Below are 23515 nucleotides of genomic sequence, written 5' to 3' on the forward strand. Positions count from 1 at the left end.
AAAATGTGCAAATTTGGTTAAAGTTTATCCATATAGAGTAGCCGACCGATTTTTCGGACTCCTAAAATTTGGACTTAATGGATATTCCAGACTTCATAAATGCACCATCAAGGTTCCCACAGAGCTAATGCATTTTCGCGACCAATTTTTAGGACAACATAAAGCCAGAAGTTTGATTTTCTGGACAAAATTTGCCGTGGTAGACCAGCACTATGAGTCAGGGACGGTGCCATTTTGAATCTCGAGCCACCTGACTAGCTTCGGATAGGATGTGAGGTGGCTTGGATCGGTATAGTAATTTGATTAGCAAGTGCAGGAGGCGTCCAAATCCATGCGGCAACGGTGGCGCCTCTTGTAAGAAACGACGATCTTAGGCCATGCTTTTGCCTGTAGCCTGCGGCAGAAGCAATTTTGAGATCTGGAAACCGGACATCACCTATCACCAGACATCACCAGACATCACCTATGACTGCTAGGTGACGCTCATAATAACCACCACCATCATCAGTTTTACCTCGGTGTCGTAGGTGGCGTCACGCATGTTTTCGTCCAGCAGCGATCTACGGCTTTTGTCCAGTACAGTGCCACGTTTTGAAACCATCGCTTGCCATCACTAGCCGCCGTACAACATATCACCGCTATTTCAGTGTGTTGCGGCCGTTCATTAAGCGCAACACCGACGCATTTTCGATACCACGGCCCCTCCTCTTCACCCGCCTCCACCGAATGTGTCGAAAAAGCGTGGAAAATATTCAACCATGACGCTGGACAAGAAGGTCGTCATCATCAGGTTTATTGAGCATGGACGGAACCAAGTCGACGTCGCGAAGGAGTTTAATACTATCTCTAACAGACCTTGTCTGATTACGTGAAAAACAAAGAAAACAGCTTGTCTGCAGTAGACCAGTCGCACTGCAAAACTACAAAACATGACTGGAAAGGACAACATCCGAAGCTTGAAGAGGTCCTGTAGCTGTGGTTGAAAGGTGTCCTAGCAAAGAACCTCCCTGTTTCAGGCAAGATGTTCAAGCAGAAAGCAGAGATGTTCGCTTTAAAAATGGGCATTCAGGACTTCAAGTTCACCGATGAGTGGATCCGTGGGTTTAAGAAAAGGCACGGAGATTCTTTCAAGAAAGTTTGCGGGGAGAGCGGTGCCGTGGATCAATCTACTGTCACGGATTACCGGACGAGTAAGTTCAAGGCTCTGCTACAAGAGCATGCTCCTGCAGACATTTTTAATTGTGACAAGACAGGCCTATTCTTCAAAATGCTACTGGACCGTTCACTTTCCTTTACTAATGAGGCCTGTGATGGTGGGAAGCATAGTAAGGAGAGGGTAATTGTCATTGTCGGGGCAAATACGGTTGGCACCAAGAAGCTGCCCCTTCTAGTGATAGGGAAGGCGAAAAACCTGCGTTGCTTTATGGGTGCGAAGAACCTGCCTGTGTGGTACAGCAGCAGTACAAAGGCCTGGATTACACAAAGCTTGTTCGAAAATTACGTCCGCCGTCTGGACCGGATGTTTGAGCGCCAGAAGAGGCAAGTGGTAATAGTCGTAGACAACTGCGGGGCACACAGCACCGTAAACAACCTGCAAGCTATTCGTCTTGAATTCTTGCCGCCGTATGCAATGAGTGTGCTCCAGCCGATGGACCAAAGGGTCATTAAAAACCTCAAGGTGCACTACCGGGCCCATTTACTTGGCCACACACTGATGTGCTTTGACAACAGGAAGAAGTACTCCGTTAACCTGGTCTCGCTACTCAACATGCTAGTGGATGCCTGGAAGGCTGTTCAGCCTTCAACAATTGCAAATTATTCTAGGCATGCTGGATTTTGCAACTATGAAGAGCCCATGATCGAAGAGGCAAACGGTACCACTGAAGACATCGACACCAGCGAGGAGCTGATTGCTGATTTGCGCAGCAGTGGGATGGACCGTCCCACTGCTGTTACTTTTCACAAGTTTGCCGCGATTGACAACAACATAGAGTAGTACGCAGTGCTTACGAACTACGAGATTGTGCACCAGGTGACCGCACCGCCACAAAGCAACTCAGACTCCAACGACGACACCTCTGGTCACCCACAGCCATCAACGCAAGACATTGTCAACCCTCTAAAATTGTTGTCTAGTGTGTATGAAAATAACATGACGCTTGCACAGATTCAAGCTGATGTCGTTACAATAAGCAGGAATTTAAAACAAGGGACAATCCGTGACTTTTTCAGTCCAGTTTAGCTGGAATAAAGTTCAGTTTTGTGGCTCATGAATTTTTCAGACTGCTCTTTTATACAGACTATTTTTCGGTCCTCTCCAGGTTCAGAAAATCGGTCGACTACTGTATAAAAAAGTTGGCTTTCAAGTGTAGCATCTGCCCTTAACTGATTTAACTGTATTTTAAGTTAGCAGGACTGACAAAGAAACGTTGATTACTTGGCTAGGTCTTTCAGAAACAACACGTGGAGCAGTTGTGAAACATACTAGGCAATCTGCAATAGCGTTACAAATGCCATTATCACATCACCATAAACACCACAAAGTTGCCTCCACACAGCTTGAATGTTTCTTCACAGAGGGTACAAAGGAAAAAAGTTATGCGATAGCTGTTGCTACAAGCACGGAGTGCTGCAACCCATGAAGCAAGCTCATGCAAACACTCGCAAATGCTGCAGCATAATCAACAACTTGGTCCATGTCAGTGCCCACATATGAGCCCTGTCTTGTTTGCCTTAACTCTCATCTCAGCTTTTTTGGAAAACCTAAGCAGGTCACCGTGGCAGTATCTTATTTCTCCTTTCAACTTTGCTGCTGCCTGTAATTATGTTTTTGGCAATTCATGAAAACATATTATTGATGCCAACAAGGGCAAGGATTACCCCTATTGATGGGGTAATGTTCCAAGTTTCATGATATGGGATATGAAGGCCTGCTATTTACTGTGAGTTACATTAGTGAATGCGGCTTGAAGTCAAGACAGTGGTGCTCAGGTCCATTAATTTTTTATGTTCAAATCTTGTCGTCAGCATGACAACTATTGTGCTAGCAAAAGTATTACAAACATGAAATAATGGTCTGAATAAAATGCAATTCTCAGCCTCAGTTTCAGACTTGAAAATGCAGCAAGCTTAATCCCTACATGACTAAGCTCTGAAGGAGGCCAAACTCTCAATACCCTTAGAGAAATACAGACACACACACGTACGAGGTAATATCGTTCATGGCAGAATGCAGTCTAAATAAAGTTCATTTTTAGCAGTGGTAGTGAGGAACCTAATTCTTGAGCAGCAACAACTAAGAAACAACACGTGTTTGTGACATAGTATAGTTCATGTTCTCAGATTTGTTGTTCCTTAGAGCACTGCTGCCCAAAGATGCCCAACGGTCTAATCAGCTTGATATTCAGCTATTCAATTTGAATTTCAGCTAAAATTTTATTCACATATTTGTAAGACCAAAAATCCCACAGTGTGTCCCGTCACACAGCTATCATTGCAAGATAAATCTAAAAGTGCATTTTTGACAAACGAAAACTATACTCACTGCAATCATATCACCCAGTGTGGAGTGTGAATTTGAGCCCAGCATAACCAGGCCCATGGCGATGCCTGCAGCTTCTCCAGCGACCGCATCATCCTGGTACAGCGTGTGCTTCAGCTGCTCATAGATGTCTGAAACCAATGGACATAAGCTTATTGCATCCTCTTGTGAGCTGCTGGGAAAACATCAAATTGCATTTGTACAGTAAAATTTCATTCACATCTTTGTCAAATGGGCTATACAACACTATTTGAGAGGATGCCGATTGCAGTTCAAGCCACTTTTCAACACTGAGTGACGACATGTGCAAAATAAATGGCAGAAATCAGCTAGTACAATCGACAGTTATTCGCCAAGTGAGTTTCAATATAAAAACAATTGGAATATAACTCGCATCTCGAATTTTGGAAACCTTCCATTGCCATTTTGCTCACCCAATGACATAGACAGAAGAAACAGGAAAAAAAGTGAATGCACACGGTTTATGTAGAGGAAGTCTACCGTATTTACTCACATAATGATCACACTTTTTTTGTCAAAAAGATTGACACAAATTCAGGGGTGCTATCATTACGCGGATGAAATTTTCTGTGAAAAGAAAATTTGTTTTCTTCAAACCGCATCTTCTGCAGGATGACAACAGGTCAACAAACAGCCGGCTGCCGCTGTAACAGTGTGGGAAACCGAAACAAATGTGGCGGCTGGCGGAGCAAGCTGAACGCGCAGAACAAAATCTTTTTCTTCTCATGAGTACATTATGCGCATTCAAACAGTTTCTTCTGTATCAGCAATAAATAATATTGTTAATATTGGCAAGTCTGTGGCTATAACGTAGCCATGTCCACTTTGGGGGGACAGAAATAGAGATGGGCACGCTTAACCGCCACTGACATAGATGGCGGGCATGCTGAAAGACTGCAGCATTTGTTTTCACTACTATTCTAATACACTCAATCCCGAATATATCGAACTCGAAGGGGATCACGAAATAGTTCGATATATCGATAATTTGAAATATAAAATATGCATGTCAAAAGTTTCTCTAACAACTCCACACATCTCAAGGCAGTTTCCCGATGTCGTGACTAAGGAGAACTTACCGATGTGTGCCTCCAAGGTGTGTAAAAAAACAAAAACACAGCGCGATGACCAGAGCACTTTATTTCGAAAGAAAAACATCTGTGACCTTTGCTTGCTTTTTCTTCTGCACCATCAAGTTCCTTAAGCTGTCCTCAAGCTTGTTGACAGTGTCCAAATGAGAAAGGCCGGCTCCTTCCATTGTGCCACAACAGCGGCGAATGACGCTGAGAGCTGATGCAAGTTCAGCTGCAGTGCATAGTGGTTGGTCCTCTTCGTCGGAACCTTCGCCGCTGCTCGAGTCTGCGTCGTTATCACCCATGATGTCAGCCACAATCTCCGTATCAGCGCGATCCGCTACAGCTAGCACGCCGTCGTCAGCGCTGACGAAATTGCGTCCTATAACCCCGCCTAGGGTGGCACCTGGGAATGCCGAGAGCTCGCGAAATTCGCTGTCCAGGCATCCAGCGTCATCGTCTTCAGTGTCAAGACATCTGTCGTCTGCAGCTACCACAAAGTCTGCTTTGTGGAAGCAGTTCACAATTGTGCTTTTCTTCACGTCGTTCCAAGCACCAGCCAGCATTTGAATGGCTCCGAGGAGGTCCACCTTGAGTTTGATTCCTAATCGACGGTTGATTAGGAGCCTCTGCACCAGTCATCGTCTGTACCCAACCTTAAACGCTTTCACAACGCCTTGGTCGAGAGGCTGAAGTTTTACCCTTGTGTTTGGCGGCAGAAACTTGAGGGTGATCTGCTTAAATGGGCAGACGACATGATGGGCCAAACAATTGTCAAGAAGAAGACTAACTTTGTGGCCAGGCTTCTCCAGTTCGGCATCCCACGCCTGCAGCCACTCAACAAAAAAATTGCGTGTCATCCAAGCTTTCTTATTGGACGCGTATCAAACCGGGAGGCCTTTCGCGTTCTTAAAGCAGCGCGGCGACCTGCTCTTTCCGATAACAAACGGCCGTAGTTTGCATGACCCATAGATATTTGCAGCAAGCAAAATGAACGCAGACTTTGCTGTTCTTTCCACCATGGCATGCAGTGCCCTTCAGATGCAAAGTCTTGTTTGGCAGCATTTGCCAAAACAGTGCCGTCTCATCTGCCTTGAATATTTGCAATGGCGAAAAGCTGTTGGAAATAAACTGTCGGAAATATGCGACTTGTGCTAGTCGCCTCGCTTTCGCCAGAAAAGGTCTTTCCGACGATGCTGTAGCGACTCTTAAATTGCTGCTGCCAACCAGTGCCACCAGTGAAGCTTTCTTCTCCGAAGGCCACAGCAAACCGTTTGGCCTTCTCCATGAGCACTGGGCCGTCAACAGGTATGTTCTTGCCACGTGTCTCCAAAAACCAGGCGTACAATGCCTTTTCGACCTTGTCAAAGGTTGGGACGCGCACACGACATGCTCCAGGGCGACTGGACTGCACTGCGTTCAGCTTAACATCCACTTTGTTTTTGAGGATCGTACTCAGGGTGTTGCGAGGAATTCCAAACGCCGCAGTGACCGACAACTTTTACTCGCCAGCCTCCACCCGTCGAATGATGTCCGCCTTTGTTGAAAAATCCAAATTCTTGCGTTTTTTCGCGGTCGTGGCTCCAGAACACGTGCTAAAAGCGGAAAGAAAAATGCACTGCACCACACGAGTCTCAAGCCTTCGCGTTGGCCTCGTGAATAAAAGGAACAAAGCGAATCGAAAGATGCACTGCTCCGCATCTCCACACTACCACAAGCCCAAGCTGCAGTGACCTCATTTGTCTCGCTGCGCGAGCGGTGTCAGCCAACCAATACACAGGAAATGGGTGCCTGCGGTCAGCGTGGTTTCTCCCTCCCACTTCCCTTTCACACCCAATTGCACTCCAAGTACTCTTCGTCCTGTGCATTTTACCCACACGCCCCTTTCTCAGAGTGCGGGGTGGCGTGCGTGAGGTCGCGGGAACATCGCGAGAGCTTCGTGAGGAGAAGCGCACTTGCGGTGGTGGGATGCGATGGGAGAAGCGCACTTGCAGGCGTGGGGTATAATGGGAGAAGCGCACTTGCTGGGGCGCAGCTCAGCACGGAGTTTGATACATCGATATGCCAGTGCACGGGAGTTCTGTATACGTGAACAATAGCGCTATACTTTTGCATGGGATTTCCAAGGGGATTTTTCAACTGTTCGATATAGTAGGCAATAATTAGATATACCTGGGTTCCAAATATCCAGGATCGACTGTACGGCATGTTTCCACTAAGGGTAGGTGAATATCTTAGCTGTGTTACAAGTGTCGGTGTATGAATAGGGCCCACTTCTAATGTATCAGTGTAAATGTGGCTACTACAGTTGCCGCTTGCGATTTGTTGCGTGCCCATGAGTACAATAACAGACAGGTCAATAACACTATCTATTGACGATCATGCATTCGCGTTGAAAGCCAGCCATTACATCTTGATAGATGATGTAAAACTCCAAGTACCATTCTAACCGTGTAAGGAACATTCTCTCCATTACATTGCGAAAACAGCTGGCCAGTGCTTTCGGACAGTAAGAAAACAAATCAAGTGGAAGCTTGCCAGGCTTGAGGAGTGGAACAAGGCGACTGGATTTCCACATGGTAGGAACCAGGCCGTCACGCCATGATGCGTTGTATAGGCCAAGAAGTGCATCTCTGGCCTCTTGACCAAGTTTTGCAAGTGCAGAGTATGTGATGTCATCGGGTCCCGGTGACGAAAATCGTCTGCACCCAGCAAGTGTGGCCTCTAGTTCTTTGATGGAGAAAGGAGCATCCATTCGAGGATCTCAGGAGCAATGGGGGACAATAATAGGAATAAGTGCGCAAGGTGAATAAGTGAATGCCGCACCCGCGATCCTTGTGCAGTAATCTTCGGCTACGTCGACTTCTCGGCGTCCTTGATGGAGGGTTACAGATTATAATGGCCGGTGCTGTTGAGAAGCTGTTCGAAGTCAGTGGACTGTTCTCCAGACAACAGACAGAGGTTTACGCGGATCGAGAGATTCACAAAAGGATTTCCAGCATTGATTTTGCAGCACAGCAAGATGACGAATTTTCTTTTGAATGCGTCTGGCCTCTCTCTGGTGATAAACCGATTTAGTCCATCTGTACCACCGCTCCGCTCACTGGCGGATTGCACGAGGCTCCGTATTTCCGCATCAAAATCTGTGTATTTCTCCAATGGCCGAAATGAACGCATAGCATCCTGCATAGCCTTGGCGATCTGAATTTCTAGCGTTGCCGAAAAGCCTTGGTGGCATGCATCTTCCATAAGTGATTTAAACATGGGCCAATCTATTGTTTGTTTAAAAGTGGATGGGATGGATTTGGTTAGGCCTTTTATCTTCAGGTAGGTAGGAATGTGGTCGCTTTCGTGGGTTTCTATATCTGCGAACCAAAGGACGGAGCGCATGAGGCATCGCGAGACAAAAGCCAAGTCTAAACAACTACTGTACGTTTTGGGGTTTCAGGCTCTCGCGGCGTTTTTCGGGCTCTCGCGGTGGTTGTGTGGAGCCATTGCGTTGTGTTGCCGGGGGCTTCATGTACCTCTCCTCCCTGCCTGGACGGGGTGGCAGTGGGTCATAAAACACTGTCGCTCTGCTGTCATCCCGCCCACGGGAGGGTCAACAGGCTTTCCCGATTGGCTAATATAGGACCCTGCTTGCGTGCTCTCCGGGTAAGCGCGCGCAAGACGGGGCCCGGGGAGACAACATCGGGGCGTCTGAAGGTGCGTACGTGTTCCTCTCTGCCAGCGGCGGCCCCCTTTGCCCACCGCTGGCCGATGGTTACTTCGGCTCGTCGGGGTCCCGGCCTCGGCGGGCGCGCGCGCACTCTTCCGTCGTCTCGATGTCCTGAGGCAGCGCCTGCCGATCGTGCCCCCATCTGTTCGTCTGTCGTTTCTTTCTATTTCCCTTTTCTCTGCTGTGGGGCGCGCGATGGCAGGCGCTGAGCGAAGGATAGGCAACTTCTTACTGCTGGGGTTCTTTGTTCTTTGTTCCTCGTTACTTTGTTCTCTCTCTGTCGCGGTGCGCCGTTAGTGGCCACCGGCAACCATTCGGCCATGTTTTGTGCAACTAGCTTCAGATTCGGACGTGACATTAAAACTGATGTTTGTATTGAGTCCCAGTTTAATAAATGTACTTTATGGCTTCTTGAGAGCTTCGCCTAGGGTCTCCCTTGCTGCGCGCGCCGTCTCGCCTTCCCCTAAGCTGGGGCCGGCGGGGCGCGTCGGCACACGGCGCAGGCCGGAGCAGGTGCAGTGCCCTGCACGCATGGCAACTCGGAGTGCTCGAACCCGCGGTGGTCGTCGTCCGGCGCGCGCGGAATCGGAGCGTGCGAGCTGTGAGCGTCGCGGGTGAAGACCACAACGTCCAGCCGTGCAGAAATGTGGGACTGCCGTCATTTAGACAGCAAAGTTCATGGTCACAGGCAAAGAAAACGAGCTTTCTTCATTTGGAATTTACCTTCATGCTTCCCTAAAGTGAATGATGTGCGTTAAAGTCCCAAAAACAATCCATGGACCAGGAGTCACATCTATAATGCCACTCAGTCTCTGTGTGCTGAAACAACTTGATGGAGAAAGGTAAGCGCCCACTAGAGTAAATGAAAGTTTGCGCTTTTTCACGATCAAACAGACATACTGATTACTATCGTGTGGCAGCACTAAATGAACAATGTAAGTCAGTTCATGCCGTATGTAGATGATCACCTTGCTAATTTCATTACAAGTCAATGACACATAAGGTTCATAGCCTGAGATCCGGAGAGGTTTCTGTAGGCTCGGTTCACATACGACAATAATGGGGTATCGATTGGTGGAAACGTAATGGCGAAAAGTAGCAATACGGGATTTCAGTCCACGGGCATTCCATTGGATAATAGACGCTTCCTTGACTTGTCTGAAGAATGGCTGATGCAGTAGAGCCATTGTGCTTGCTATTCAAGGCTTGCAAGAACCGGATCCAGATCATCCAGCACTTGCAGTGCACCCTGAGCAGATGGCGTCTGCATGTCATTTATCAAAACGTGAATAACTTTTATTAGACACTTGATTATAGCGATTACTTGCGTGTCTTGTCCTCGCACACAATCTGTTCTGCCAGTGGTGTGTTGGCAGTCCACCGCCAATTTTTGCTCTACTGGAGGACTTAATGTCTGAAGTGCAGGCCAGGCGTTTGCAGAAGACGTATTCAATGTGTCACTAGACGCTGTGTTGCTAGTGTGGGTGAGCATCTTGGGAGCACCAGCTGTTGGAAGTAGCGTCTTTCTTACGACGGTCTCAATACTTCTAGTTGTTGAAGATCGTCTGCAGTGGGCACAACGCCGTCACACTTTGGCAGCGGCTTCTCTGTGTGTTAAGTTGTCTCTCACCATTTGCTTTAGGACTTTCAGCTCTGTCTTGTGTCTCAGGCAGTCTTTCAACGATGCTTCATGAGGACCAGAGCATTTGCACACTTGAAATCAGTCGCACGGCAAGCATCAGTGCTGTGCTGCTCAGAGCGTTTTGGACACACAGTCGAATTTTTGCATATGCTGCTGACATGCCCGTTCTTCAAACAATTACGGTACTGAAGTGGTCTTGGAACGAACGGTCGCACTGGATGACGAAAAAATACAACTTTCACGTGTGACGGCGAGCTTCCTCCCTTCAAGGTTATCCTCGCACAACGTGATTCTCCGAGGCGACAGATTTCGATAATAGTGACATCTGCTGTGGCGAGTCTAACCAATATAGGCAGATCGTTGTCGTTGATTGACTCGTCAACATCATAAATCACACCTGATGAAGTATCGCTGTCCTGTGGTATTATGGTGCGAACATTAATCTTTCCCAGCACTTTGACAGCTGCTCTGTCCTTGACATCGACCACGAGAATGTTCTTATGGGTGTTGATTCTCACATCTGTAATCTCATTCGGAACGAGAGCCTCCAGTGTGACAGATATGGCTTGCCTGTTTAGCTGATTCAGGTCATCGGTCGGCGTCTCGGGCAAGAAGAGGATGGTAAGAGCTGTGTCATTGCTCTTTGCCATCGCCGTCGTCTTTGTTGAAGACGAGGAAGCAGTGACAATTCTCCTCTTTCCTTTTTGCCTCATAACTGTCAAGTAATCACCGTCATCCAATAGATCCTCGCCTGAAGCACAGTAGTACAGCATGGTGTCCTCGCTGCCTGTGTCGCTCATGAGGTGGTTGCGCTTCCTAGGAGTGCTCAACGCTGTTACGTCTGTCTCCTCTGGACGTCTAGCGAACTCCGCTTCCATCACTGAAGGTCTCGGGAGCGGTGTCTCCCGAAAGCACGCAAAAATACTCGTAAAAAAATGTAGAATCTTGCATCAAGTGGAAGCGAACTGGCTTGCCCATGTTGTTGCAGATCCTGTGTGCTCTACAAGTCTGCAAACAAATTTTTCATGTTGCTGGACTGTAAAAGGAAAAAAAAATGTTTCTTTCTTTTGAAACTAATTTCCTCAGACTGTGCTATCTTTCTGGCATTTCTGTGGCCCCGTCACGGCGTGAAAAACCACCTGGCAACTGAATTACAAAGAAAAATGCTGAACCAAGGCTGCACCACACTAGCGATGCTCAACACATCGTCCATCATAGTTCAAAGACAAATGAGTCAAATGGGCAGAACAATGGCCAGAAGTAGCCAATTGTTGATTGCTACTCATAATGAGAGTTCCAAAGAGACAAAGAGAGAGAGAAAAAAACGAATGAATGAAAGAAAGAAAAAAGCTGTAATGGGCTTGCAAAAAGCCAACAGGCTATACAAAAAGAAGTGACACACTGCCTCTTACCTTCCCTGTGTGTACTCATTGCAGCAAGACCAAGACCAAGGCTTCCTCCATGACGTACAATCTGCATGCACCAATATCTTATGTCAATGACACTAAGCACACATTACGAGTTCAGCAGAAATATGGTGAAAGAAACTGCAATGAGGTCTGCAAGAATGATCAGTCAAAGAGCTCACCACCTAAGCGGTGCTCTGGCAGTGACAGTTCTGACAACTGAACAAAACACAGCAACACTGTCAGTGAAGTGTTTGCTAGCATAATACTACGAAGGCAAAGAAATGTAAAACACACAAAATAAAAAAATTGCCATATTCCTAGAGGAAAAGAGAGGGTGGCTCCAGCGCAGGTGGCCACGGTATATGCATGGTGCTCCCTGCGTCAGCAGTTCCGTGATGAAAAATAACACTCACCATGGTGGCTCAACGGTTATGGTGTTGTGCTGCTAAGCATGAGGTCACAGGATCAAATCCCAGCCTCGCTGGCTGCATTTAGATAGGGGCAAAATGCTAAAACGCCCGTGTTTCATGCATTGGGGGCACGTTAAAGATCCCTGGTAGTCAAAATTCATCCGGAGTCCTCCACTACGGCATGCCTCATAATCAAATCATGGTTTTGGCATGTAAAACTTAAGAATTCAATTCAATAAAAACTAAAATATAAACCCCTTTAAGATATATCAGTCGGCAGTTGTGTATCGCTACTGTCAATAAAAAAAATATTCTTGAGTTGATTTGCTGGCACAGGCTTCAAGAAAAGCTATCGGCAGGACACTTCACCCATTGCACTTTCTCGCTTGGTTAAATTATGAACAGTCTCCCCATATAAACTACGCTTGTGTTTACTCAATAATTGACGTAAAAGATTTTCAGACACCCTGCGACACTTTTCGCTGCCAGCGTTTGACTAAATGCTGGAACCACCATTTCAGCCTTCGTGAGCATTATCACAAGGCTGTGGACTTGTAGGGAACTGTACTGAATATTTTGTATCTGCAGCAGGTAGTTTCAAAAAAGCATTCAGACAACTGGAGGCCTTGTTTAAATAGTAATACTGTATATTACCATAATTACACGAATTTAAGTCGAGATTTATTTAAAAATTTCTGGCCTCAGAATGTGCTTCGCAGTAAATTCAGGTTTATGAGGCAAATATAACGGCGCTTCCACCCCCCCCCCTTTTCTTCTTTCTTTGTCACCCACTCACCATGCTGTGCCATACTCAATGTGTCTGTTGCCACTTTGCCTTGAGCAAGAGTGGTGGGCTGAGAGTTGCCCCTGCACCTTTTGCACCGTCTTTCTTGTCCCGATTTAGAATGCAGTTAGAGCTGCATCAATGTGGTTAAGACATATTAATCACAACCTTGAGTAAGATGATAGGCGCTGTTATGCACATGTGTCAAGCGAGTGGTCTTAGAAGTCATCATCACACAGATTGCATCATCGTGCAATCTGTGTATAAGGCCTTGTAGTGTTCGATTGTGTTGTAGGCAATTTTGTAGTGATGTTTGTACAGAGATGTTATGGACGACAACATCATTCTTGCCAAGAGTGACAGATACGTCAGTTACTAGCCCTTTCACTTTATTTTGCAATAGCAGTTCGCAGTAACAATGCATAAAGCCCTACGAGCAGCCTCTTTTTTGCATTGTTTACTCTTTCCTTGTGCCTCACTTCGAGTTATATAACAATAATAAATACCGTACTTGCACATAATCGAACTTTTTTTTTTTTTTCAAAATATGTTGACGCAAATATAGGAGTGCAATCATTACGCAGGATAAATTTTCCACGAAAAAAAAAAAATTCTTTTTTCATCCCATGTTTTGATGGAGAAGAAGAAGAAGCCGACCAGTGCGTATGTGGAATGTTCGGCTCCCGCTTCTGTGCTCGTTTTCGGACTGATTTCTGTGATTCCTAGCAACCAAATGTGCACTATTCGACGCAGTTTCTTCTAAGGAACACGCCGATGTCCGATTTTTCTTCCCGTCAGTGAACTCTTTTCCATTTCCGAGGCTTTTTAGTTCGGACCACGCCGCGGCTTAGCTAGCCTTACCCGACTAGGCCTATCGTCGGGGGCGAGGAGCGAGCAGGCCCAGGCCTCGCTCGTACGTGTGCGCGGCAGTATGCCCGCTATGGAGACCGTCGTGCCGGGAGAGGACATCTCCCCAGAAGAAGCGAATCGCCCTGGCTGGACGACGGCCATGGGCAGAAAAAAGAAGGCCACACCGGGACCGACCGTTCCGGACCGAGGCAACGAGGGACAAGCAGAGACGAAGGGCGGCCGCCGCACGGCCGGCCCGCAGAGCGCGGTCAAGCGCCTCGTCGCCGCATCGAGGCTCCCCCGGCTACCGAGGGACCACATTCGCATCATAGTGAGGCCGAGAGACGGCCTCGACGTAAAAAAAGTGAGTCAGATTCGCCTGGCGCAAGCGCTAGCAATGGCGGCCTCACTCCCGCCGAACAAGACCGAGGAAGACATCGTTAGTCCGAACGCAACCCAAAACATTCTCGTTGTGTCCACGCCAACCGAGAAGAACGCGAACGCATACGCCGGAGTTCAAAAGCTTCACCTAAGAGAAGGCGCATACAATGTGGCCGCATACAATGTGGCCGCATACATTGCGGCGCCGGACAACACGTGCAAGGGGGTCATCAGAGGAGTGGACCCCGAAATCAACGAGGCCCAGCTTCAGGCCATGATCGTGAACCAAAGAAATCCCATGGCCTTGGAAGCCAAGCGGATCAAAAACACCTCGACGGTGGTAGTGCTCTTCAACGGCATGAAAGTGCCGAACTACGTCATGTGTGGCGTAAGCCTAATACGCTGCACGCTCTACAGGCGGCAGAACGACGTGTGCTACGGGTGCGGTGACTTGGGTCACAGAGTCGACGTCTGTCCTAATCCTGACAAGAAGAGGTGCCGCGGCTGCAGAGCCAACGACCCGGCTGCAGACCACCAGTGCTCGCCCAAGTGCGCCCTCTGCGGGGGCCAACACCCGACGGCGGACAGCAAGTGCAAGCAACGATACCAAATCCCTTACGTCGTGCGGCGCAGGAGGCGCCGACGCAGAAATGCGAAGAAATCGCAGCTGCAAAGCCATCCGCAACAGCTAGAGAGTAGATCACGTGATTCCAGCGTGCCAAGTGCCCCCAGAGGAGGACGTTCGACAATGCCGACACTACAACAGCGCAGCCGATCGAGAAGCCGTTCTCGCTCCAGGGGCCGCTCCCGCTCCCAAGTGCGCATTCAAGAAGGGCCGACCTGGGCGGACCGGGCCAGGCCAAAACCGCCTTCACAATCAAAGGTAACGCAGGTAGCATTGCCAAAGCATAACAAGGAAGACTCTAGAATAGCTCAGCTAGCGGAAGAAAACGCGCACCTCAAGGCGGAGATTCAGCAAATGAGGGCGGATTTCGAATCGTTTTGGAAACACGGTTCCACTCCTCAGCTAGTCGACCAACAGCAGCAGCAGGTGCCGCAAAGTACACCGACCCCGCAAGGGGAGCAGTCGGTTCGCTCGGTCAAACGCAGGGCCCCTCCCCTGACGGAGGAGGGAAACCCAGCGGAACCTGAGTCCAGTAGCGTCCTAGTGGGAATTAAGCAGTCGATTAGCTCATTGCAGCTAATGGTCCAGCAACTAGCGGAGAGCATGGTAGCGCTCGCGGCAAGAGTGACGCGTATCGAAGCACACGTGGCGCCTGTGGGTGCTACACAAATCCAAGGCATCAATCATGGCGACCAACTCAACTAGAGAGCTGTTAGTGTGGCAGTGGAATTGCGCTAGCTTCAAAAAGCGCAAGGCTCCGCTGCTACAGTTCGTTGCCTCACAGGCGGACAAACCGCACGTCATAATATTACAAGAAACTTTGGGTAGCGAGGTGTCCCTGCCCGGCTACCGGGTCGCCTCGTCGAAATTCGAACAGGGTAAGCGCGGAGTGGCGACCCTCGTCGCGAACAAATGCTCTTTCCAGGAACGAGATTTGAAATTAGGCAACGCGAAAGCGGAGGTAACCGTGATCGAACTCATACCGAACAGTTGGCTGAAAAACAGCGTATTCGTAGTGAACGTGTATAGCCCGCCCTCTGACTACAGACAGTCGTTCACATCGATAATAACGAAGGCGGCCTCAATGGCCAGGGGGGCCCCACTCATAGTGGCAGGAGATTTTAACGCGCCCCACGGAGCATGGGGTTGCGCAAGGCCAGTGCCTAAGGGAGAGCGGCTATTGGTGGCAGTCACTACGTGCTCGCTAGAGCTGGTGACGGACCCCCGCTATCCGACTCGACTAGGCACGTCGGTGGCGCGGGACACGACGCCCGACCTGACCTTCGTCAAGAACGTGCGAGGGGCCGAGTGGCGCAACCTGCACGAGAACCTCGGCAGCGACCACTACATACTGGCGGTCACGATCCCCATCAGGGCGGCACCACCGAGAGAATTTAAGGTCACCGACTGGGACGCCTTCCGCAAAATAAGGAAGGAAGACACAAACGAATACGCAGATCTAGACAGTCTTTTTAGAAGGCTCAAAGAGGACGTTAACACCGCGACGAAGGTTGTCCAAACTGAACTGAACGTGGAAAGGATGGACGCGAGATTGGCACACCTATTAGAGGCAAAGAATTCCATCACGGCCAGGTGGAAAACGCAAAGACTGAATCGCAGACTACGAAAGAAAGTAGCGGCACTAAACCGGGAAATCGAAGCGCACTCGATCGAGCTTTCCAAGCAACAGTGGAACGAGGTGTGCGCGTCAGTAGACGGACAAATGAGAACCGGGCGCAAATGGAACCTCCTAAAGCAACTGTTAGACGACAAACAATCCAAAGGAAGTCAGAGATTGGCAATCGATAGGATTTTACAAAAGCAAAAGGAGCAGGGCAAAACGGAAAGCGAGTTCCTAAAGGAGCTGGCGGAGACGTATCTGCTACTGGGCCCGTCAGGCGACGGCGACTATCCACAATACGCCGGGGCAGAGGTCGAAGAACTCGACGCTTCCTTTCACGGAATCAGAAATTTGGGATGCCTTACAAGGCCTCAACGGACGCTCCGCTACAGGCCCGGACGGGGTCTCAAACAAACTGTTGAGGAACCTAGACGAAAGGTCGGTCGAGAAGCTCACCGAAGAAATCAACAGAGTGTGGGAAACGGGAGAAGTACCAGAGGTGTGGAAAGAGGCCTCGGTCATACTTATACCGAAACCCGGTAAACCACTTGCGGCGGAGAACATGCGGCCAATATCGCTCACCTCGTGCGTAGGCAAGACGGCCGAACATGCCATACATAACCGAGTATCCCGGTACATAGAGAGAGAGGGCCTCTTCCCACATAACATGGTGGGCTTCAGACCGGGCCTCTCCACACAGGACGTAATGTTGCTACTCAAAAAGCATATAATTGACGGCATGACCAGAGACACCAGGGGCATACTGGCCCTGGACCTAACGAAAGCGTTCGACACGGTCAAACACAGATTTCTAATGGAAACGATCTCGATGATGGGGCTCGGCCGGAAATTCCACTCTTACATAGGCTCCTTCCTCAGAGACAGGAAAGCCACGATCAAAATTGGACAGGCCACGTCCGATTGGTACACGCTGGGCGCGAGGGGCACCCCACAAGGGGCGGTGCTCTCCCCACTATTATTCAATCTGGCAATGAAAGGGCTCTCTGACCGGCTGACGAGAGTGACCAACGTCCATCACACCCTGTACGCAGACGACATTACGGTGTGGTGCCCGGGAGGGTCCGACGCAGAAGTCGAGCAGGCTCTTCAAGAGGCACTGGACACAACGGAAGAGTACCTGAAGGAAACGGGACTCCGTCTGTCACCCAACAAATCGGAACTGTTGCTGTACAGGCCCTCAAAACAAGGCATGAGGAATTTGACGCCGATCGATCAAATACCGATCAAATTACATACGAATGCCGGTCAGCCGATTCCCAGAGTGGACACTATACGAATCCTGGGGCTGCTAATTGAGGCGAAAGGTGGTAACACACAAACTGTCATGAAACTAACGTCCAAAACGGAGAACATGCTCCGGCTGATCCTCAGGGTGACGAACCGCAGAGGAGGGCTCAGCGAGAGCAGTCTCATCAGACTTTACCACGCCTTCCTCACGAGTCACGTCAATTACGTAGCCTCGGCGCTAAAATAAACCAAGAGAGACGCGGCCAAAATAGAGACACTGATGCGCAAGAGCGTCAAAAGGGTGCTAGGTCTTCCGATCACTACAAGCACGGAGCAGCTCGATCGGTTAGGGGTCCACAATTCACTATCAGAAATCATCGAAGCGCAGACCAAGGCACAGGTCGTGCGGCTGTCGACCACCAGGGCCGGCAGACGCATCCTAGAAGAAGCAGGGATAAATGCCGAGGCAGAGTGCAACGCACACAAGATTGCGCTCAGCGCGGCGGTAAGGGGCACTTTCAAGGTAGAACCGCTTCCGAGAAACGTCCACCCGCAATTCAACGAGGGGCGCCGAAAGGCGAGGGCCCGAGCACTGCTGAAATCGACCGCCAACTGCCCGGGCCTGGCGGCATTTGTAGACGCGGCCCAGTATGGGCGCAGCGACCGGTATGCGGCCGTCTCGGTACGCTGGGATGGCACAATAATTAACGCAGCATCGGTCAAGGGGGTAACGTCCGAAGTGGCCGAACAGGTGGCAATAGCAATGGCAATGAGAGACCCCGAACGTCCTTACGTCTACACAGATTCGTGATCGGCGGCAAGAGCATTCGCCTCGGGCTCGATATCCCGGGAAGCGGCGGCCGTCCTCGGCAGCGAGGGAGCCGCGGGTCAGCACCTCGTCAAATGGTTTCCAGCCCACATGGGGGCCGACGTGCACCCCGAATTTCCCAACGCCAACGAGCTGGCGCACGGACGCGCGCGAGGACTCACGCACCGCGGCGATCGTGGCGAGCGAGGTGGCGGGGAGGGAGGGGAGCACCGAGACCCGCTGCTCACCTTCAACGAAATAACAACACACTATCAGCTGTCGAGGAGGACCTTCCCACTCCCCCACGCTAAACTCACTAGACCACAGTCATCGATATTCAGAATGCTTCAAACAGGGTCGTTCCCCTCGAGAGGCAGGCTGAGCCGTTATTCGCCAGAAGTAGAGCCGCAATGTCCGGATTGTGGCGAATCTTACTGCTCGCTAGCGCACATGCTTTGGCAATGCTCCGCGTTAAGCGGCACCGTGTTCACTAAAGAAGAAGACTGGGTGGGCGCCCTGCAAAGCGACGACCACCAGACCCAGCTCCGGGCCGTCCAGAGGGCTCACGAAAGGGCGGAGGCTCACGGGCTTCCCGTCCCAACGTGGGTGCGGCCCGCGACCCCTGCCGCCCACTAAAGCAAGAGTGGGTGGGGAGGGGTTCCTCAGGACACATTAAAGTTATTTCCTCCTCCTCCCCATCCCATGTTTGCTTGCTGCAGGATGACAATAGGTCAACAAACAGGCAGCTGACAAAGCAAGCTGAATGCGCCGAATGCGATTTTTTTTCTTTTTGTGAATGTATTACATGCATTGAAACAAGTTTCTTCTGGGTCAATAATGAATGATATTGTTAATATAGGCAAGTTTGCGGCAATAACATAGCCATGTTGAGGGGACAAAAACAGAGATGGGCACGTTAGCTACTAGTGACATAGAAACACATGGCGGGCATGCTACGAAAACTGTGGCATTTGTCTTCACTGCTATCCTAATACTGCATATTTCTGCTAAGGGTGGGCGAATATCTTAGCTGTGTTACAAGCGCCGGCATATGAATAGGGCAGACTTCTAACGTATCAATGTGAATGTGGCTACTGTCGTTGCCGCTCACAATTTGTTACGTGTCCACGAGTGCAGACAAGAGAAACCAAAAGGCGCCTTTTTTTTTAGTTGTTTTGTTGACTACAACCATTATAACGCCTACAAGTAATAAGGCCAAGGCAAGTTTTGTTGCAGATATTTTTTTTGTTGGAAGTGGAGAAAGTGATGAAAGGAATGAAACGGGGCATCTGCTTAAGAATCTGTTTGATGCATGCAGACCGCTTGGTAAGTCTTGAGTCGTTCAGGTAGCATATGACAGATGGTAAGCACAGTCATCATCAGCTAGACTTGGCACACGACATGTCTCTGCGGCAAGTTCGGGGTGCAATCATTACGTAGGAAAGAAGAAAAAAAAAACTAATTTTGCTGACAAAATTCAGGGGCGCGGTCATAACTTGAGTGCGATCGTCATGCAAGTAAATACGGTACTCCTTTTTACACAAGACCAAAAGTACCGCCTCTCATATATTAGTAGTTGCATTATTTATTCTAGTACACAACATTCCGAACTGGTTTGAACAAGGCGCAGCAAACTCTGTGTTTAGCATTCTGAATGACTTGATATCCCTATGGTGAAGCTAGAGCTCGCATCATGAACTGTACTGTGGATATTCTCCTACATTTTACATGCACTCTAAGAAATTGACTCACATTAAAGCATGTGTACTGCACAGAACATACATGGTACAAACCAAATACACTATGTTGTCGTACAAGCACACCACACATGTATTCGAGCACAGCCAGAGACCACTGTAAGCCAGTGGTGAAATTCAATTCTCTCCTTTTAATGCGTAGCCCATGCATGGGCTACATAAATGCTGCACGCAGTGACGTGTCAAACATTCTATTTATAGGACATTAAGTAAATATTAACATACAGCAAAACCTCATTACTACGAGCACCACATTAATAAACTTTTCAGAAATTCCCTGCAGACTTTCTTATAGTTTCCATGTAAAAATATTTCAGTACGTACTACAAACTTCAGAATACCGAACTTTTCAGAATAACGATTGTTATTGTTTCTCTGTGATGTTAACAACGCCTCAGTACTAAGGACTCATATTCAGAAATGTGGCGATTCTTAGATTTCAGTGTATCCTTCACAGCAGCTGAAACAGCAGGCTAGCAGACGTTGTGGTGCATGGATTCAGAAAACCTGAGATGGCACCTGACGAAGAAAGAATGCGGGCGAGCGGAGGCGGCAACGAGTCAGGTTTTGCGAGTGCATGCTCCGCACATAAGTGTTGCCTAGCAACGGAGGCATGTCTCTTCCTTATTTTCCCTTTTTTCTGCACACGCCTCTTTCTCTTGCACTTCATTCTGCGGCCGTACTAGCTACGTGCATGGTGAAATGTAACCTTCGTACTCGCGTAGATGCCACACGGTCGCACTTTGCACTTTCCAGGCGGGGTCATTTACGCGCCTTTTGCACTTTGACATGGTTCAGGTGTGCGCCTGGAGTGAGAAAGTTGTGTCCACAGAAAGAAATGTGAAAAACAAACAAAAAGCCAGAAACATATCGCTTTGGAGGCAACGTGGAGCAACCTACTTGCCGGTAGTTTTCTCGGCACCAGCATCTGTTTTGTGCACGTCACTCTTATTATACGGTGCTTCGATGGTGTGTGGCGGCAGAATCTATGAAACATAGCAGCAGCGCCTGTTGAGAGCCAACAGCGATGTTTTTGTGCATAGCTCATATGGTGACTGAACTGGGCTGATGGGCAGAATTCTTAATTTTGGGGCTTTCACAATAACAATCTTTCAGAATAACGAACAATCTACTGCGATACCCTAAGTTCGTTATATAGAGATTTCAGAGTATGCATATATGTCAAAGAACCTTCCCAAGGGTCACCAAGTGAGGGAAACGTATGCACGATGTACGACAGTCATGAGCAGACAGCAAGAGCTTATGTTACAAGTGAAATGTTACAGCTGGCATCATCTTTATGTAACTGGTGCAGCTATGACCTAGTGAGGTTTGGTAAAGCCCTCGGAAAGCATGCCACAACCAGTTAAAACACTGTTGCAACAGTGCACAACCAATAAGCACAGTATTGAAGTCCATTATTTCGACGTTTAACTGTATATAAAATCGTTCCTCAATAGGCACACTAGCGTCCACAGCACAGTGCCGATGCGGAGTTTGTTCGTTTGAATGCTCAGAAATCGTCCAACCCCAGCTTTCAAGGAAAGAAAGGGGCCTGTTTATTTCCAAGGCATTATAAGGGCCCTTGAATCTGTTTTTCCAAATTCAGGTGTCTTCAAGCATTTCAAGAAGGTGTGCAAACCCTGCCACTGGTTTGTACTTATAAGCCATGAGTGGCAGGGCGCTTTCATATTTCTATACTCATAAGAATAGCCTGCAGCAATTTTTCAAGACAGCTCCACACACTGTATTTGCTTGGCTGCCTCTCCCACGATCACAATCCACACTGGTGTAAAACAGCAGTCAAGCAGGGAGAGACGCACATAAAATGTGCTCATTAGTGTTACAGTTAAACCTGTGGGGATATGGGGATCCCCTCCATGCTCTTGGGACAAAGGAACGACAACACATCAGTGCAAACAATCACAAGGGCACGGAGGAGATCCCCATATCCACACATTTGGCGCCCAACGTGGATCGAATTCGGCAACACGGCGAGTCTTCTGGTGTGTGTGTTGGCGCTAGGACTACCCACGTTTCAGTGAACAATGGCGGCTGGCTTGTCTGACCTCTCAGATTTGTTCATGTTGTCAAATGTAGCGACGCAAAGTCAGCAGCCTATTGCTAACGCGGTGGCAGCTGCTGAACAAACCGGCAGCTTTGGTTTTGAGTGCTTCACGCGGAACAGTCAGGCTGGCGCAAATGCCACATGGGCAGAGGTTAACCCCAATACGAGGCGTACCACATCGGGCCCCTCGCCGCATCGCGACGCGGACACAGAGGCACACATGCCACTAAATAACTCAACCTCGACGGCGGAGGCATCCGGCCCTTTGGGAGAGAGTTTGCCGTCTAGCGAGGCAATGCTGCAAAATGCGTTGAAAATCATGCAAAGCTTAGCCGGCGCCCTGCAAGGCACAATGCAGGCCTCGTCGCAGAGCGAGCGACCACGGATTAAGGTAGACATGCCTACCTACAGTGGGTACCATGATCGCACGAGTGCGAGTGAGTACCTCGACCGTCTACTGTATTACCAGCAGGCAACCAGGCTTTCAGACGCCGAACTAGTCACCCGCGTGATCCCGGTTTCACTGAACGACCAGGCGGCTCGATGGTTCCAACTGACCGGACACCGATGCCGCACAGTAGAAGAGTTCCGCGCGAATTGGCCGGAAGAATTTCTTCCAGCCAATTACGAGTGGCATTTGAGGAGAGAGCTGGAGCTTCGTGCCCAGCATCCGGACGAGTCCCTGCTGGAATATGTTCGAGCGATGGACGAACTTTATCGTCTCGCAAACCCTCTCGCTACCGATGAAGAGAAAGTTGAGCGCGTCACACGGCAGGCGCACCCCACTTTCGCGGCCTATTTCAGAGGGCGTAGGTTTAGAGTGTTTTAGGCTTGTAGCGCAGCTCGGAAGAGCAAAAAAGGAAGGAGGTAGGGGTAATCAAAGGGAACGGAAAACAGAGTGAGCGCGAGTGAGACCTAGACGAACAGAGTGAGACCTAGACGAACTCGCCGCCGAGACGAAGCGCATCCAGGGAGACATTCTCGCGGCGCGAGCGTAACGCCCACCTCCACCCGCGGCGATGTCACTCAAGCCTCGCTGCGCGTGGAACGGCGGCGCGATCACTTTCGACTCGTCTAGAGTCGGCACGTCGGCATCGTTCGCGGAGCAGCAGGTCTAGCATAGTTGGGAGTTATCAGACCGCACTTTGGACCCGTACGCCTACGCGCTGAGAACAGCACCGACTAATGCTGCACTCAGCGCGCCGCGACAGGAACGAGAGGCCGATGCGAGACTGGAGGAGCGGCACGCGCCGAACGCAGTTCAAGGAAGCTACAGCGGGCCGGAGTGGAGCGACGGTTGCCCAGGCCACCGAGGCTTCCGCGGCCGCTGCTACCAATGCGGCCGACCAGGGCACATCGCCCGTGACTGCGGTCGCACGCCGGGCCTGGGCCGAGCGCGTGACTCGGGAAACGGGCGAGGCCGCCGGTGATCCACCTTGGGTCCCGTGCGGCGATGTCGAACATAGCCAGTGGTATTGAATTACTTGCGCCTTCGGCTTGTCGCGTAGGAGGTGTTGCGGACTCGCAGGCGCCGTTCATCGAGCTAACGATAGCCAGAAA

At 49.5% G+C, this 23515-nt stretch overlaps 1 protein-coding gene and 1 pseudogene across 1 annotated transcript in view; one reads left to right on the forward strand and one right to left on the reverse strand.

Moving 5' to 3' along the window:
- Rpn2 (Regulatory particle non-ATPase 2) overlaps window positions 1–23515 on the reverse strand; it is a 106994-nt gene that overhangs the window by 52118 nt on the left and 31361 nt on the right. The window contains exons 15-16 of the mRNA XM_070531577.1: window positions 11408–11468; window positions 3545–3672 (exon numbers count right to left, since the gene is read on the reverse strand). Of these exons, the coding sequence (XP_070387678.1) occupies window positions 3545–3672; window positions 11408–11468 (189 nt within the window). The remainder of the gene's footprint in view (window positions 1–3544; window positions 3673–11407; window positions 11469–23515) is intronic.
- LOC139054977 (tigger transposable element-derived protein 4-like) lies at window positions 1058–2242 on the forward strand (annotated as a pseudogene).

Source organism: Dermacentor albipictus, chromosome 1 (assembly GCF_038994185.2).
Source record: "Dermacentor albipictus isolate Rhodes 1998 colony chromosome 1, USDA_Dalb.pri_finalv2, whole genome shotgun sequence".
NCBI lineage: Eukaryota > Metazoa > Arthropoda > Arachnida > Ixodida > Ixodidae > Dermacentor > Dermacentor albipictus.